The following is a 16114-nucleotide window of genomic DNA, read 5'->3' as shown; positions in this document are numbered from 1 at the left end:
TCAACTGCGAGTTGCAAAAAATCATCAATTTCTTTTTTGAAATTGGGCGTGGGGTCAATGGGCATCTGTAAATAATGCTGAGTGTTTGACACTTGCCTTAACCCTTCAGCCCAGTAATAACTGGAATTCATCACCACAATGGCCCCACCCTTGTCCGCAGGAAGAATGGTAATATCAGTATTGTTTTTCAGGTTTGTAAGAGCCTGTTGTTCATTAATGTTTAGATTGTTTCTGATGATATTCCCTGTGCCTAACTGCTGATGTAAATCTTCTATAACTGCATTCTGGAATATGGTTACATGTTTGTCCATCGGAGGACAAAACTTAGATGCTAGAAATTTAAATTCAGTAGATCTTTGAGTGGAATCCTTCTCATCAAAGAAAATTTTAAGATTTAATGTTCTACAGAAATCCATAACATCAGATACAAATGTACTTTCATCAACAAAAAAGCCAGGAATAAAACCAAGACCTTTATTTAGCAATTGTTCTTCCATAGGTGTTAATACATAATCAGAAATGTTGTGCACATTTAAACAATTTGTATTCATTTGACTATTGACAGGAAAAGTTCTTCCAATGTTTTTATGCTTGCGTCCCCCCCTGTGTCTGTGCCTAAAGGGTGACCCGCATTACGTACTCTTTTGGGAGTAGGTGAATCTGACAACTGAATGGATTCGATATCCGTGGTGGATGATTCTTCCCCCGAACTCCTAGTAGGTGATGTTCCCCTCTTAAGAATAGATCTGGGCCATTTTTTACGTGTATACATGAAATTCTTTGTACCCTCTGCAAATCGTACCCCTTTGTATAGCTCAAAGGGTTTCCCCCTCTCATAATCTTCTATGTCTCTTGTAAATTTTTTCAATTTCTTTTCTTTAAGAATTTTTTCAGAGGCCGACAGTTCTCTGGATAGTCTATTCAATAATCCAGAAAAGTTGGGTTGACTCTCATATGATTTTAACTCCTCACACAATTTTTGCACATCACAAATATTGGCTTGAATCGTTCTATCATAATAAGAAGAAAGGATGTTAACAAACATCATGGCCGAATCCTGTTGTGCAGCATTCCATTCTTTGATTAATACCTCATCCTAGACTTGGAGAAAGCATATGACAAGGTCTCAAGAAAGTTGATTTTGGAAGTACTGCTGTGGTTCAAAGTCCCAGAAACACTGGTAAAATTAGTGCATGCTATGTACAAGGACCCAATGACTCAAGTACGAAAAGTGTTCGGTCTCACAGAAGTGTTCCCAGTGGGAGTGGGTGTGCACCAGGGTTCATCTCTGAGACCACTGCTATTCGTACTGGTGATGGACTACATTAGCAAACAGGTTGGAGGATACAGATCAACAAAGTTTCTGTATGTAGATAATGTGTCATTACTGGTGAACTCTGAGCAAGAACTTCAGCAAAGGACAGGGGAATGTAATGCAAATCTGAAGGCACATGGGATGAAAGTCAGTACAGCTACGATAGTGGTAATGGCAACAAATTTGGGAAATCAGCAGAAGCTGAGAATTGAGATAGAAGTGAAAATGATAGAACAGGTTAGCAGCTTCAAGTATCTGGGAGGGGTGGTCGAGGAGGAGGGAAGTCTGAATGAAGAGGTCAAAGCTAGAATTTGAGGGGCCGCAGGCAACTGGCACAGAGTGTCAGGGGTAGAGTATGACAGCAGAATGCCAAAGAATCTAAAAGGTAGGCTGTACAAAACAGTGGTGAGACCAGTACTACTGTATGACACAGAAACCTGGGTAGTAAAGTCAGAGCAGATGAGAAAGCTAGAGGTGATGGAAATGATGTGCCTGAGAAGGGTGGCAGGATGCACACTGTGTGACGGATAAAGAAATCAGGACATAAGAGCAGAAGCCAAAGTAGCTCCAATTGTAGAAATAATCAAAGAGAACAGATTATGATGGTTCAAGCACATGTGCAGAAAAGCAGAAGACAATCTGGTGAAGAATATTTGGGACAGACAGGAAGAAGGTAAGAAGATACGAGAGTGTCCAGCAAAGAGATGGATGGACTGTGTGTTGAGAAGATCTGTGATAGTCAGACAAAATTTCCAATTGCCCCAAAGCACTGTCTGTAGGCAAATGAATGCTGGGGACACAAACCATGCACCAAAGAAAGTCGCTTGTTAACAGTACATAGCATTAATCCTCTGTGCCAATATAGCTGAGGCACTATTCTCACATGTAACACAGCCACACACAGATCTTGCACTCTCTGTCTCACCCACAGTAGATTCAGTGGATTTGCATCTTGGCATTAACACATGAGTATGTTTCCTATTAGTGATGGTAGAAAAGACAAGCTTATCTGAACATGCACACATACACAAGTGTGTACACATACATGTGTCATGCACATACGCACACACACACACACACACACACACACACACACACACACACACACACACACACACACACACACACACACGTAGTTTCACAAATGTAGCAAAACTCATGCACGTCTGTACACACACACACACACACACACACACACACACACACACACACACACATATATATATATATATATATATATATATATACGGGTTACCTTTAGCTTACCAAATGTCCACTTGCCCAACATGCAGTTTACTGACACTTCAGATCACCGACATCTGGAAAGCCAAAGTTTCCCATGCGGTACGTAACCATTTGGTCATCTACTTGAACTTTACCCCACGGTAGTGTGTTCTCGGAGTTGGTATATTTAGTAAGGGGGAGGTGTGGGGGGGTGTAGCCCCCCACATCGGTGGGTTTAGTTTTCTTCGGGTAGTTCCTTCTGTCGGAATGGCCAAGTGTTTACTTACCTCATGGGAAATGTCGGCTTTGTGAATGTTGGTGATCTGAAGTGTCGGTGAACTGCATGTCGGGGAAGTGGGTGTTCGGTAAACTGAAGTTAACCCATATATATATATATATATATATATATATATATATATATATATATATATATATATATATAAATATAATATATATATATTTATATATACATGCATGTGTGTGTGTGTGTGTGTGTGTGTGTGTGTGTGTGTGTGTGTGTCTATATATATATATATATATATATATATATATATATATATATATATATTTATATATACGTGCATGTGTGTGTGTGTGTGTGTGTGTGTGTGTGTGTGTGTGTGTGTGTGTATGTGTGTGTGTGTGTCTATATATATATATATATATATATATATATATATATATATATACATGTGTGTATGTACAAACACACATGGACACAAGTAAATGCACAGATGCACATGCACACACATGCTGTTCCTGTGCCAGAACATGCCTTCTGCACTAACATTTTTTCATTTCTGTTTCTTACACTGTGAAAGATGGTAACTCATGGAATTTCAGTGAATATAATACACAGCAGTTCAGGTATATCACACCCCACATTCACAGAACGTTTTACAAATATTCATTTCCTCAACATGCATTCACTACGCCACAAACAACACCATTCAAAACATACTATTATCACATGTAACACAACCATACACCAGTACTTGCACCCTGTCTTGACTAACACAAGATCATGCTTCTTATTGATGATAGCACAAAAGACAAGCTTGCCTGTCTTATCTCGTCATTCACGCTCATCATCACTCTGTAACCTCTCCACTAAAACAATAACTTCTTAAAAATCAGTGAGACAGGCTGGTGACCACAAATGGAGAAATGCATACAGTTCATTATTCTGGAATTCAAAAAGTAACTCATGGCATAAGAAACTAATGTCATACCAGTACAGGCTGATCTGGTCCATTTCGTTCAGGGTAAACAAAGCCATTTCGTTTCCTCCTCCTCGTGGGTGTAGTTGACTTCTCTTCCTATAGGAATATGAGGAATAATATAATGTGTGCTTTTAATACATGTACTTCTAGTCACTAGATCAGCATTCAGGCAATAATTATTAATGCATTTTTCAGTAAAATTTCTTGTCTAACATAATTAGATAAATGAATATGAAGCAATATTTCAAAATGCAGCCATACCCCAATAAGGATGATTTTTTTTGAGAAGTACTATAACAAATTTATTTTTTATAATACGTAAGATTTATAATATTAATATTGATTATATTAATATTAAATTTATTTATAATACTTATATTGTTAATGGTTAAAATTTGGGTGGTGCAGTGATGCAGAGGTTAATGTTGTCGGTTCACAGCAAGAGGTTCTCTAGTTCCATTATTGGCTGGGGTGCTTTCTGTGGAGAGTCTACATGCCCTCCCATCATTCATGTTGGTTTCCTCTGGGTACTCCAGCTTCCTCCCACATTCCAAAGAGATCCGTCTGGAGTTTTTCTCCCTGGGCCCACGCTGAAAATAGGCTCTGTCCTAGTCAAACATTCCCGGTCAACAAATGTTAAATAATTAAAATAAATAAATAAAATAAATAAATTAATAAAATATAAAAATACATATATAATACACAATAATGCAGTACATGATGGGAAAATAAAAGCAAGTACTCTGTTAATATGAGAAAGGCAAATATGTGTTGTGCCATGTGGCACAGTACAGAAGACCAGGAGTATTGGTCTTATAAACACGATTATGTAAAATTACTGTAGTTTGATTCTTTCACATCTGCACTCTTTGTTACTCTGAACAAGTCTGTTAAGCTCCTTACTGTACTGGAAATGCTTCCTTCTAGTTACATGTTATAAAAAGAAACGTACATATGGACACTGATAATATACGTGAGCATTACACAGCAGACAATGCAAGCTTGCACATATTTTGATGGTCATAAAGCATGCCAATGCAATGCCCATGGAAGCAGATGTGAACAAGCGATAACTACACAAGGCACTTAGAGCACGGCAGGTGCATCATGCAGTAGGAACACAGCAGATGGATCATGCAATACAGATTAGCTCACTGTGATGCTCATAACACAGCTGTTGGATTCAGCAGTTGCTAGATGCCATAAATTTCTTTTGTGTTTAAGTTTAAAAACCAATGAAGGGAACATGCATAGTCTAGAATATGTAGATAATATACAGTGTACTGCGATATTATTTTTTTCCCTTTTTTTTCTTGCCCACCTGACTGTCTCAATGGCTCCTGCTACCTATTCCCAATTGGCCCATTTGTTTCTCCTCATGGGAAACACCAAGAGGTCTATATAGTATGCACAACAAGCCCCATCTCCGAGATCATACAGGCTAACAGGAAGTCCTATGACCCAATATCTCTCAGCTGCCAAAGTACATCAGTTTGCTCTTTCAAGGTGTAGTTGGGATCATCCCCTTTCTCAGGGAGAAAAATCAAAGCACATTTGTTCTCTGGAAAAGGCATGCCAGCCAAGTTCCTCATGAAAGGTAAGAGACAGAAGGTACATAGCAGGTTATTTGGAAAGTCAAGATGACTTCCTCCCCGGAGCTCCTAATCCTGTTGACAGCTCTCCAAAGCTCACTCACAAGCATGCATGCCATTACACACATCATCACTCATGAGCATGCATGCCTCAACACATCACTCATGAACATGCATGCCATTACACACATCATCACTCACGAGCATGCATGCCTCAACACATCACTCATGAGCATGCATGCCACTACACACATCATCACTCATGAGCATGCATGCCTCAACACATCACTCATGAACATGCATGCCACTACACACATCATCACTCATGAGCATGCATGCCACTACACACATCATCACTCATGAGCATGCATGCCTCAACACATCACTCATGAACATGCATGCCACTACACACATCATCACTCATGAGCATGCATGCCTCAACACATCACTCACGAGCATGCATGCCACTACACACATCATCACTCACGAGCATGCATGCCACTACACACATCATCACTCATGAGCATGCATGCCACTACACACATCATCACTCATGAGCATGCATGCCTCAACACATCACTCATGAACATGCATGCCTCTAGACACATCATCACTCATGAACATGCATGCCACTACACACATCATCACTCATGAGCATGCATGCCTCAACACATCACTCATGAACATGCATGCCACTACACACATCATCACTCATGAACATGCATGCCACTACACACATCATCACTCATGAACATGCATGCCATTACACACATCATCACTCACGAGCATGCATGCCTCAACACATCACTCATGAGCATGCATGCCTCAACACATCACTCATGAACATGCATGCCTCTAGACACATCATCACTCATGAACATGCATGCCACTACACACATCATCACTCATGAGCATGCATGCCTCAACACATCACTCATGAACATGCATGCCTCTAGACACATCATCACTCACGAGCATGCATGCCACTACACACATCATCACTCATGAGCATGCATGCCACTACACACATCATCACTCATGAGCATGCATGCCTCAACACATCACTCATGAACATGCATGCCTCTAGACACATCATCACTCATGAGCATGCATGCCTCAACACATCACTCATGAGCATGCATGCCTCTAGACACATCATCACTCATGAACATGCATGCCACTACACACATCATCACTCATGAGCATGCATGCCTCAACACATCACTCATGAACATGCATGCCACTACACACATCATCACTCATGAACATGCATGCCACTACACACATCATCACTCATGAACATGCATGCCATTACACACATCATCACTCACGAGCATGCATGCCTCAACACATCACTCATGAACATGCATGCCATTACACACATCATCACTCATGAACATGCATGCCACTACACACATCATCACTCACGAGCATGCATGCCATTACACACATCATCACTCATGAGCATGCATGCCACTACACACATCATCACTCATGAGCATGCATGCCTCAACACATCACTCATGAACATGCATGCCTCTAGACACATCATCACTCATGAACATACATGCCACTACACACATCACCATCATCCCAGGCTTGCTAGTGCCTCTGAACTGCCACACAAAGCATGCTTCCCAGGATGATTTCTGAGGCTGTAACCACTAGGTACCACCCAAGTGGCAGACCACAGCTGCCTTTTTCACCCAGGATGAGACTGACAGTCCCAGGCTTGCTAGTGCCTCTGAACTGCCACACAAAACATGCTTCCCAGGATGATTTCTGAGGCTATAACCACTAGGTACCACCCAGGTGGCAGACCACAGCTGCCTTTTTTCACCCAGGATGAGACTGACAGTAACAATCACTCATTCTCATCCTCCCATCCTGCTCCTACAGCACCCAGGAAAGTGGTCAAACACACAGCAGCTAGGTAGCAGGTGAGGGGCTTCATTCCTCTGTGCCATGGGAACAGGCAATACCCTTACAGTAAAAACTAAAGTAGGTACTGAATTTCATACAGCTCTCAGCAAGTATTTATATTAAAGTTAAAATCTACAGGTGTGTATGTATGTGTGTGCGTGCATATGTGCGTGTGTACGTGTGTGCGTGTGTGTGCGTGTGTGCGCGTGTGTGTGTGTGTGTGTGTGTGTGTGTGTGTGTGTGTGTGTGTGTTTGTGTGTGTTTTGAGGGATTTACCTCTCAACTGTCTCCTGCTTTTGCCTCATATTTTTGCCCTGTTTTGATTTTCTGGGAATTACACCTCCTCAATAATGCCAGACATTACAGTTTCATATCGTATTATTCAGAAAATGCATCTTGAAGCAAAACATCTTACCGTATCAATGTCTTAAATGAGTTAGAATAATATTTAAAAATTGCCCCTGATTTTGGGCCTTTGTAGCCATTAGTTTTAGCTTATTCTTGATCAAAGAAGATGAGGGTGTAATTAATAAGAATAAGCTTACGATACACAGTATATATTATTATAGCCTCAATTAAGAAACTTTACATGTTTAAAATACCTCTGGAACTATTAAAGGATTTCTTTTTTGTACTGATTTTTTTATCTATTACTCTCGGTCTTTACTTCTTGGAAGGGATGCATGGCTAGGCTTAAGGGATGCATGACTAGGTTTAATAAAGCCTAGTGATCATTAATCTACTACACACCTATGAACCTATGGGAGCCATTACATACAATTATTTTTATTGTTGTTGCCCTTTCGGGATCCATTTTCATTATATTGCACAATTTGCCTGCAACGGGTACTCAGGGTAAATCTATGTCTTGTGGAAAATATAGTGCATATAAAGTGGACATATTAGGTGGTGTTTCCTGCTGGGCATGACAGTTTAAAATGGAACTGTCAGTGGATATTGCCACAGCTGATAAGTTGCCATATACTTTTTGTCCTGGATGAAAGAAAACCAAGACATGCAATGTTCTTCTATAATTACATTACTTATTTAAGTAAGCAATGGGCTGTCAGCAAGGGTCCTGAACCTAACATAAGGGACTTCCACAGGCTATGCATCACAGCTGGGACTACCCATAACTGGGTGATGCTCAGTGTTCTACCTGCATTCTGTAAATGTGTCCTTAGCATGAGTCTGTGTCCTTAGCAGGTCTCCTGTGTCATTCACAACAGTTTCAGCATAGTCCTAAATCTAAGCACCACACTCTCAGCCAAGCTGCATCTAAAGAGTGTCTAAAGAAAGGAGGTGTGGGCACCTGAAATTCTATGTACTCACCAAGAGCAAAACCAGAAGAGAAACAAACATGCGCTAAATGTCCATCGTAACTCTCAACTTCTTTATGCAGGAAATCTGGACAAAATCAAACATATGGCCCTAAGGGACATATTTTTAGTATTGCTCTTATATACTTAGAAATTTGCTAGAATAACAGTTTTTCATTTGTTTGTACTTTCTGATGGATATGAAGACTGAAACTCAAATATCAGTCATTTCTGAATTACTTAAATCATCGTTGATTTGCCAGAAGCCCACAGATTTTATGAGGAACAGACCAAAAACATGAGGCAAAAGTGTGGATATTCTGCAAAAACATGGACAGCTGAGAGGTATGATGTCCGTGCATAGCACGCATTGTCTGTGTCATGCTGTTATAATATAGGGAATAATGTTTCATAACACAGACGTCCTGATACACTTAAGTTCTGTTTGTACCAGAAACATTAGTATAACAAGATAGTTAAGTATACTGGGACTTGATTGGCTATTTCACCTCTAAGCTGTAGTGGTATCTCAGATGTTGATACAAATTTACTCAGCGATACCTTACATCCAAGACATTCTAAAATAATTGCAGCAGACAATGTAATAAGTAATGTATAGAAATGAGAAGTATTTGTGCTGCCATATGACTGCTTGGAACCTGTCTGTTAGGTAGCTGTTAAACCTGGAAAGGGAGAAGGGGGAAGACCTATGGAAGAGAGTTTTACTAATAGTTTATGGTGCGAGACAGTGTTGAAAGCTTTGGACAGGTCTTAGAAATACGTAAAATGCATTCCTGTATTTCTGATTTTAATAATAGTGTCAGCAAAATGAAGTAGGGCAGAAGTGGTGCTCCAGTTAGGATGAAAACCGTGTTGTGTGGGGGAGAGAAGACCGTTCATGGTTAGGTATTACAGTAACTGGGAAGGGATACACTTTTACAATATTTTAGACAATGGTGAAAGAATGACAATTGGTGTAAACATAGAGTAGACAGCAGAGGGTCTTCCTTTATAAAGGGGAATTACGTATGCTTTTTTCCAAATGGATAGCACATGAGATTCTAGACTGGATCTCTTTATTAGTATAGATATTGGACATGAAAGAGCTTCACCTACAATCTTTAGATATTCAGAAGGAAGGGTGTCTGCAGCAGAACTTGTAGTTTTGAGTTTTAGGAGATATGTTTTTATGGTGGAGGTCAAGACAGGTTTGAGTGAGAAGTTTTGTGAGTCAAGGTGGGTTGGTCTGATGGTGGGATTGTCTTTTATTAGCAACTGCTAATGAAGTGTCTTCTGGGAAATTTGGACCAATGACCACAATTTTTTAGGATTATTTTGGTGTGCCTGCTGTAAGTTAAAGTAGTGGAGTTTTTTGTAAAGCCTTGTACCGTATTTGGTTTTATTTCTATCATCTGTTGTATAGAAGTTTTTCCCAAGAACTGCTGGTGTGCCATGTTTCCCATGTCTTGTCTGTTGTATAGAAGCTTTTCCCAAGAACTGCTGGTGTGCCATGTTTCCCATGTCTTGTCTGTTGTATAGAAGCTTTTCCCAAGAACTGCTGGTGTGCCATGTTTCCCATGTCTTGTCTGTTGTATAGAAGCTTTTCCCAAGAACTGCTGGTGTGCCATGTTTCCCATGTCTTGTCTGTTGTATAGAAGCTTTTCCCAAGAACTGCTGGTGTGCCATGCTTTCCATGTCTTGTCTCTAACCATCCTTAGTTGCCTACTGTTGTCAAATGTTGCTGGATTAAGTTTAACTCCTTTTCTCGTGAGCCGAGAGAAACCATACAGGCTAATACTGTAGTGAGGGTATCTGATACAATTTGGGCCCAGTCTATGTTAAGGTGATGGTTTCTTGGGGTATATTGGTAAATGTCCAGGATAGTATGTCCTTTGCTGTGCTGACATTACTGCCAGGGGAATATATAAGGCAATAATACATATGGTCTTATAAGAGTTTAGCTTGAGTAAGGCAATAAAAATGTCTGCATTACTGAATGAGGGGGGCTTTTTCTGATAAAGGGATATGTTCATGTGTTTTGGGTATGTAATGGCTACATCAACTGCTTCTTTTGATTTATAGTCTGCTCCTGTATCCTGTTGGGAGGATTTTCATGTCTTTGATTTCAGTTTTAGCCATATTTCTGTGATAGTGAGGATGTCAGGGTTGTAATGAGAGTTGAAAGTATGCAGTTCAGTTACTTTATTACAAATAATTTTAAGGTTAATGTTTATAAATTTTAGACTTGTTTTACCCAGGTTGTATGAGTAAGGTGTTACATGATGATGGTGAGATTCATTATTATATTTTGATGACTTACTGTCAGTGTACAAAGAGGACCTCCAAAACTTTTTAACTTTTTCTGATGCTAAAAATAAGGGTCTATATTAGATCAGCGAACGCTGATTGATCGACCTTATGTAAGTGAAAGCTTACAATCTCGAACTGTCAGATCAGCGATTTTTTTCCTAGGGAAAAAAATCACTGATACAAAACACATACACACAACACAAGCGCACCAAACAAACAGAAATTCACACACACATACACCTAAAATCTGACACCTAATCCTACACTAAACTATGCACACACCACTAACTATCCACTTATCTTAACCCAAACCCTAACCCTAAGGTCCATCACTATCGCACACTCACCTCACCCGCTCCCTAACCCTAACTCACCTAAATCTGCCCTAACCCTCACATCCACACAATCGCACACATACCTAACCCGAGCCCTAACCCTAACTCACCTAACCTACCCTAACACTCACATCCACACAATCGCACACTTACCTGAATCTGACCCATAACTTTCCACCACAGCACTGAAAATACCGAAGCAACAGAAACGGACAACCAAATTCTTTCCCTAGGAAAAAATTTGAGTTTCTGTTGCTTCGATATTTTTAACTTTCGCTAAAATAAGGTCGATCAATCAGCGTTCACTTGTTTAAGCATTCGCTGATCTAATATAGACCCTAAAAAAAATATCTGGGATATTGATTTTATCATTTTAAATTTAAATTATGGTATGAAATGTTATTTAAATCTGATTTCTTTTCTGAGAAGGAAGTAAAATTCATACTACACTGCAAAAAGGTCACTGCTAATAACAACTTCCTGGATCACTTCAGACATGATCCCAAACATACTATAACCTCTTTGTTTGTCACATAAATCCATGGACTGACGTCCTGAAAGAAATTACATCTACAATTCAGTTGTTTCTTCAAAGAGGTTGTAGTAAAGATTTGATGGCTAGGGATTATTATTCCGCCTTTTTCAAAGATGCAAATGATCTGAAAAATGGTACTATGAAAAGGAATTATCATTTATTTTATTCTAATAAGAGTAATTTTAAGAAGTGTATGTCTTATTACAGAACACACTGCATTTTCTGAGAGTTGAGTTTCAGTTGTGAAGAAATAATGGAGTATTCAAAGTGATGTCAATTTGTTTAATAATATTGCTACATCATGTATATCTTTAAGAGAGCAAAGAATATAGAGTCGATTATTTATTATCATTCTAAATAAAACACACCATTAGTAAATAGTCTGTCTCTTCCACAAGGTACATTTTTTCTATAAACGTTACACTACATGTAAGTTTATTGATAATAAAATTGAATCAATTATTTGTGATATGTGGAGTCATTCTATAGGTTTTCATCTTATCGGGCTGGATCAGGTATGAGTCACCTTTGGTCGCCAAGCTGAAAACAATGCATGCCGAATTCATGACATTCCTGAAACAGCTCAGTGAAGACAGGTTTTCATAATGGTCCTGGGGTTAGATTCAGAAAAAGCATGTTATACAATTTCACATGTATATCTTTCTAAAGTGTTGAGTAAATATTTTCTGGGAAATTATTTATAACCTTAAACATGATCCTGGTTGGTCCGAAAGCTTGTATCAAAGACAAAGTCATTTAGTTCATTTTATATGAATTTATATTGTACAACTTGTCAGGCATATCTTCTTTTGGGGTGCTTAGAATCATCAGAATGGTGAAACTGCAATATAAATTGTATCTATATAGTGTTTGTGTATGTATGTGTGGGAGCCATAAAGTTCATTGAATGCAGATTTGGTTGACACAAGATGGTCATCCAACCAGATGGTGAACAGGCGTGTGAGATCGGACAGTTCTTAGGGTTGGAGAATATGCCCTTCCACTGAAATTGCACAATATCATAGATAGTATATATAATTAACAGGCAGTGAATGGGGGCTTGTGCTCCCCCCAGTAAAACAATGTTTTTCTCTTTGTTTTTATTTAATTTTGCATGCACTGGGACTCTTGCTCATTGCATGCACAGGAATGCATTGCATGCACAGGAACACATTCCATGCACAGGAATGCACTGCATGCACAGGAACACATTGCATGCACAGGAACGCATTGCATGCACAGGAACACATTGCATGCACAGGAACACATTGATACTTTCTTATCAACATTATGAAAGTCAACATTTAGATCGTTCAATCATTTTATATATAGAGATATATATATATATATATATATATATATATATATATATACACACACACACACACACACACACACATATAGTAGAACCTCCATAGTTGACCACCTCCCTACACTGACCACCATGTTACGTTGACCTAATTTTCGTAAACCCAACATGCACCACATGTACTCAGTGGAAGACCAACCTCTTCAGACTGACCACCTCTGTAAGTTGTATCTTGATCACTTGGACTATGACATGCAATATTAATTTACCCTCTGTAACTTGACTAGTTAAGTCCACTCTACACCAAAGAATAGAAGGTGTCCGTTTTGCCCCTTAGTTGTATTATTTTTTCATTAGCATAATTTATTTTTTCATGCGTTATTATTACCACATGTTGGATTAGGCCTAACGTTCTATTGTTTGTTTATCATGTGTTTCTGAAGATTTTTTCAATGTGAAGGACTGGTCTGAATTGTAGGTATATCTTACAACTACTGAAAAATTTACAGTTAATTGAGACATGATGGCCTAAAGGAAAGAACCCAAAGAGCTGACACTGAAGGATAAGGTTGATCTTCTACATTCTCTGAAAAGCAGCAGCCAAAGAAAGAAGGTGGAACATTTTGGTGTTAGCAAGACTACAGTTAGCAACATCCAAAAACATAAACATGAATACCTGGAGAGATATGGTAAGGAAAGTGGAGACCTATCTTGGAAAATGAGGAAAACTTCCATTGATGAAGTCAATAAAGCCACATTAAGCTGGTTCAAACAAATGAGGACAGTTAATGCCCAAATCTCTGGACTGACAATCCAAGAAGTTGTTAAAAATTCACACAGGAATTCGGGGTGGCAGATTTCCAAGCATCAAGTGGTTGGCTCGAGAAATTTAAAGTGTGATAAGAGATCTCCCAGAAAGTCTTTGTGGTGAATCCAATGAAGGTCCAGTAGAAGTTGTGGAAGAGTTCATCAAAAAGTTCCTGGAGGCTTCAAAGATGAAGACATCTTTAATGCTAACGAGTGAGGACTCTCTTTCAAGGCAATGCCTAACATGAGACTTGTCATGAAAGGTGACAAATGTAAGAGTGGAAAACTTTCCAAAGAATGTTTCACAGTTCTGCTTTGCACTAGCTAATTTGGAGAGAAACTAAAGCCTTTGGTGATTGGTAAATTGGAAAAGTCATGCGCATTCAAGAACCTGAAGTCTGAAGACTTCCCCATCACTTGGAGATCAAACAAATGCACATGGATGACTGATGCCCTGTTTGAGGAGTGGGTAAGAGATACTGACCAAGAAATGAAGAAGAAGAAATGGTCTATTCTACTGACAGTAGGCAACTGTCCTGGCCACTCGCAAGTGAATCATCTCGCAAATGCGACACTAAAATTTCTGCCTCCAAACACGACCTCAAAGCATCATCAAAACATTTAAAATGCACCACTGTGCCCAGCTCCTCCAGTGGGTCATTACTAAAACCCAAACCTGTGGTCTGCCTGTGGAAGCAACTTCATCCGCTGCATCAATTAATACTCCGAATGCTGTCCTCTGGATCAGTTCTGCTTGGAATAAAGTTCAGCCAGAAATGATACAGAAGTGTTTCAAGAAAGTTGAATTTGTCACAACCCAAGAGCACGATGTTTTGGCACCATCAGACAGTCCATCTCCCATGGCAGAATTCGAAGGAGTAGATTTTGAAGGTTTTGTTGCAATGGATGATGAGGTGGCAACCTGTAATGAACCTAATCCAGAAGCAATTTTTCAAGCGATATTGACTGAAGTACAGACCAGAGTAAAAGTGCATGATGCAAGTTGAATTAGCAAGAGAGAATGATAGAGAAATTGCAGATACTCCAAAAGAAGAGGATGTCAGGCATCTGATAATGCAGTTGAAATGCCCAACTACGCTCAGTGGTGTGGCCAGAGTTGAGAGTGCTTTCTCCACTTACCTTTGTAATAAGAATAAGAAAGAGACCAAGACTAACTCTTTTTTCAGAAAAATTATTAAGCCATGAGAAAACAGTAAAGGTATTAATTTTGTATGATATTCTTTAATAAAAGCTGTACAAAAAGGTAAAGTACATGTACATATCAGTGCTGTAGTCCTAGTTCCTTACGTTGACCACCTCCGTATGTTGACCAGTTTGTTACAGTCCTCCCTTGGGTGGTCAACTTACAGAGGTTCTACTGTGTATGTATGTTTATATATATATATATATATATATATATATATATATATATATATATATATATATATATATATATACACACACACACACTCACACACACACACACACACACACACACACACACACACACACACACACACACACACATGTACACATATATTTATAGGTTTGCCATCAAAATTTTGGAAAACAGTTACACTAACATGGAATTCAAAAGTCACTCTTCCAAGCTGTTGTTACTTTGATATTTAAATGTCTGAATCCACAACAGTGAATGCACACTAGCATTCGCGCTTGTGGATTTGTCATTTTGAATGGACATTTTACTATAGTGGGGATCAGGAAATGTACCCTTTCCCTCACTGTAGTGCAGTCTAGGAGTTTGAATATATAAGTAGCAGGAGGTGTGGGGGGCACAGTCCCCCAAATGGTGGGTGCAGGGGGGTTGCCCACCTGCAAAATGTTCATAGGACATAACCGGAAGTCCAGGTAGTTTCGGTAATGTTGACATTCCTGAGTTGTCAACTTTCCTAAATTACCATTTTGGTGATGTGATCATTCGGCATTTGGATTTTACGACATTTCAGGTTGGGTAAGAAATCACTCATACAAGTGTGTTGCAAGATTTGATAGTAAGCCATAAGTATATATATATATATATATATATATATATATATATATATATATATATATATATATTTATATATATATATATATATATATATATATATATATATATATATATATATATATATATATATATATATATATATATATATATATATATATATATATATATATATATATATATATATATATATATATATATATATATATATATA

At 38.8% G+C, this 16114-nt stretch overlaps 1 protein-coding gene across 1 annotated transcript in view; it reads right to left on the bottom strand.

The window, feature by feature from the left end:
• Window positions 1–16114, bottom strand: part of LOC122807818 (myocardial zonula adherens protein-like) — a 1184151-nt gene that overhangs the window by 635296 nt on the left and 532741 nt on the right. The window contains exon 3 of the mRNA XM_044078905.1: window positions 3772–3858. Within this exon, the coding sequence (XP_043934840.1) occupies window positions 3772–3858 (87 nt within the window). The remainder of the gene's footprint in view (window positions 1–3771; window positions 3859–16114) is intronic.

This window comes from Protopterus annectens, chromosome 7.part1 (assembly GCF_019279795.1).
Source record: "Protopterus annectens isolate FY-2018-M chromosome 7.part1, PAN1.0, whole genome shotgun sequence".
NCBI classification, from domain to species: domain Eukaryota; kingdom Metazoa; phylum Chordata; order Ceratodontiformes; family Protopteridae; genus Protopterus; species Protopterus annectens.
The sequence above is the reverse complement of the archived record's forward strand: the minus strand, read 5'-3'. Positions and strand labels throughout refer to the sequence as shown.